Here is a 1,117-nt window from a genome sequence, read left to right on the forward strand (position 1 = left end):
ACCCTCACCCCTTATCTCCCACTGTACCACCCCCACCCGCCACACCCGGCCCCTGTTCCTCCCAGGACGCGTCCCCTAACGGTGCCCAATGTCCCGAGGTGACGGGCACCCAGAGATGTCGCCTTCAGCAGAGACACTGTGATGGTAAGTCACGAGGCGTCACGACAGGTTACAACACCTTATAGTTATAGGTTGCACTAGGTACAATCGCGGCGGAAGAAAGTAGGACGAAAACGGGTAGTGAAACGAAGATTTGGGACGAAAACGGATGCACCGCTGCAGTAACGTTCACATAAAACATTTAAGTCATTTAACTTGAGGAGCTGAAATAGTCTCAGTTTTGAAATCCAACAAAAAGTCTACCAATGTCTTTAGGACTACTCTCTTTTGGTAAAAGTAAATTTCGCCACCCATTTTGAAAATATTAAAACCTTTTCAAGTATGACGTCACTGCAACCTAAATGTGGCCCAACAGAGAGCGCAGACACCAGCATGAGTGCGCACTAGATCTAGTTCAACTACACTCCAAATGGGGAGAGGGTGGGCTAAAGTTTAGTTTTACCCATCGCCCTGTACGCTGCAGTAACGTTCACAGACAGTTAACTAGCGCCTGTGGTGTTTCGGCTAAGCGCTTCGCCGTAGCACATAGAAGACCCAAGTTCGATTCCCGTGGGAGGACAATTTTTATCTGGAATCTCAAGACTTTCTGCTGGGATGTTGTATCCCTCTCAGCACAGTGTGGCCTTGGCAGGCAGGGTTTATCAAAAATAGGAGTGTATAAACTCTATATTTAATTATTCAGTAGAGACAGTTACTGTATTGTGCACTGACGAATCAGTTTGGCGATTTGGTGCGCCAAGTGAAGTTCAGGTTTTAAATTCCAGCAAAAACTCAACCAGTACCAGTGTCTACATTATGTTTCTTTCATAGTCTCGTTGACTTAACAGGGCTTGATTTTATTGGTGTCGCCATAGGCTTTTGAAAACTTGTATTTAATTTGTAGAAATGGTGGAGGTGGATCTCTTTCTGCATTTTCTCTTTTTATAGTATGGGATGTCTGTGCGTATGTGTGTGTGTGTATGTGTGAGTGTGTGTGTGTATGTGTGTGTGTGTGTGT

The 1,117-nt window shown here is 45.3% G+C and overlaps 1 protein-coding gene across 2 annotated transcripts in view; it reads left to right on the forward strand.

Annotated features, from left to right (window-relative positions):
* LOC101847482 (R-spondin-2) overlaps nt 1-1,117 on the forward strand; it is a gene marked incomplete at its 5' end in the record, with an annotated part of 7,578 nt that overhangs the window by 1,986 nt on the left and 4,475 nt on the right. For both annotated transcript variants that reach the window (XM_013080958.1, XM_013080957.2), the window contains 1 exon segment: nt 66-144. In XM_013080958.1, coding sequence (XP_012936412.1) covers nt 66-144 — 79 coding nt within the window.

This window comes from Aplysia californica, unplaced genomic scaffold (assembly GCF_000002075.1).
Source record: "Aplysia californica isolate F4 #8 unplaced genomic scaffold, AplCal3.0 scaffold00107, whole genome shotgun sequence".
Lineage (NCBI taxonomy): Eukaryota > Metazoa > Mollusca > Gastropoda > Aplysiida > Aplysiidae > Aplysia > Aplysia californica.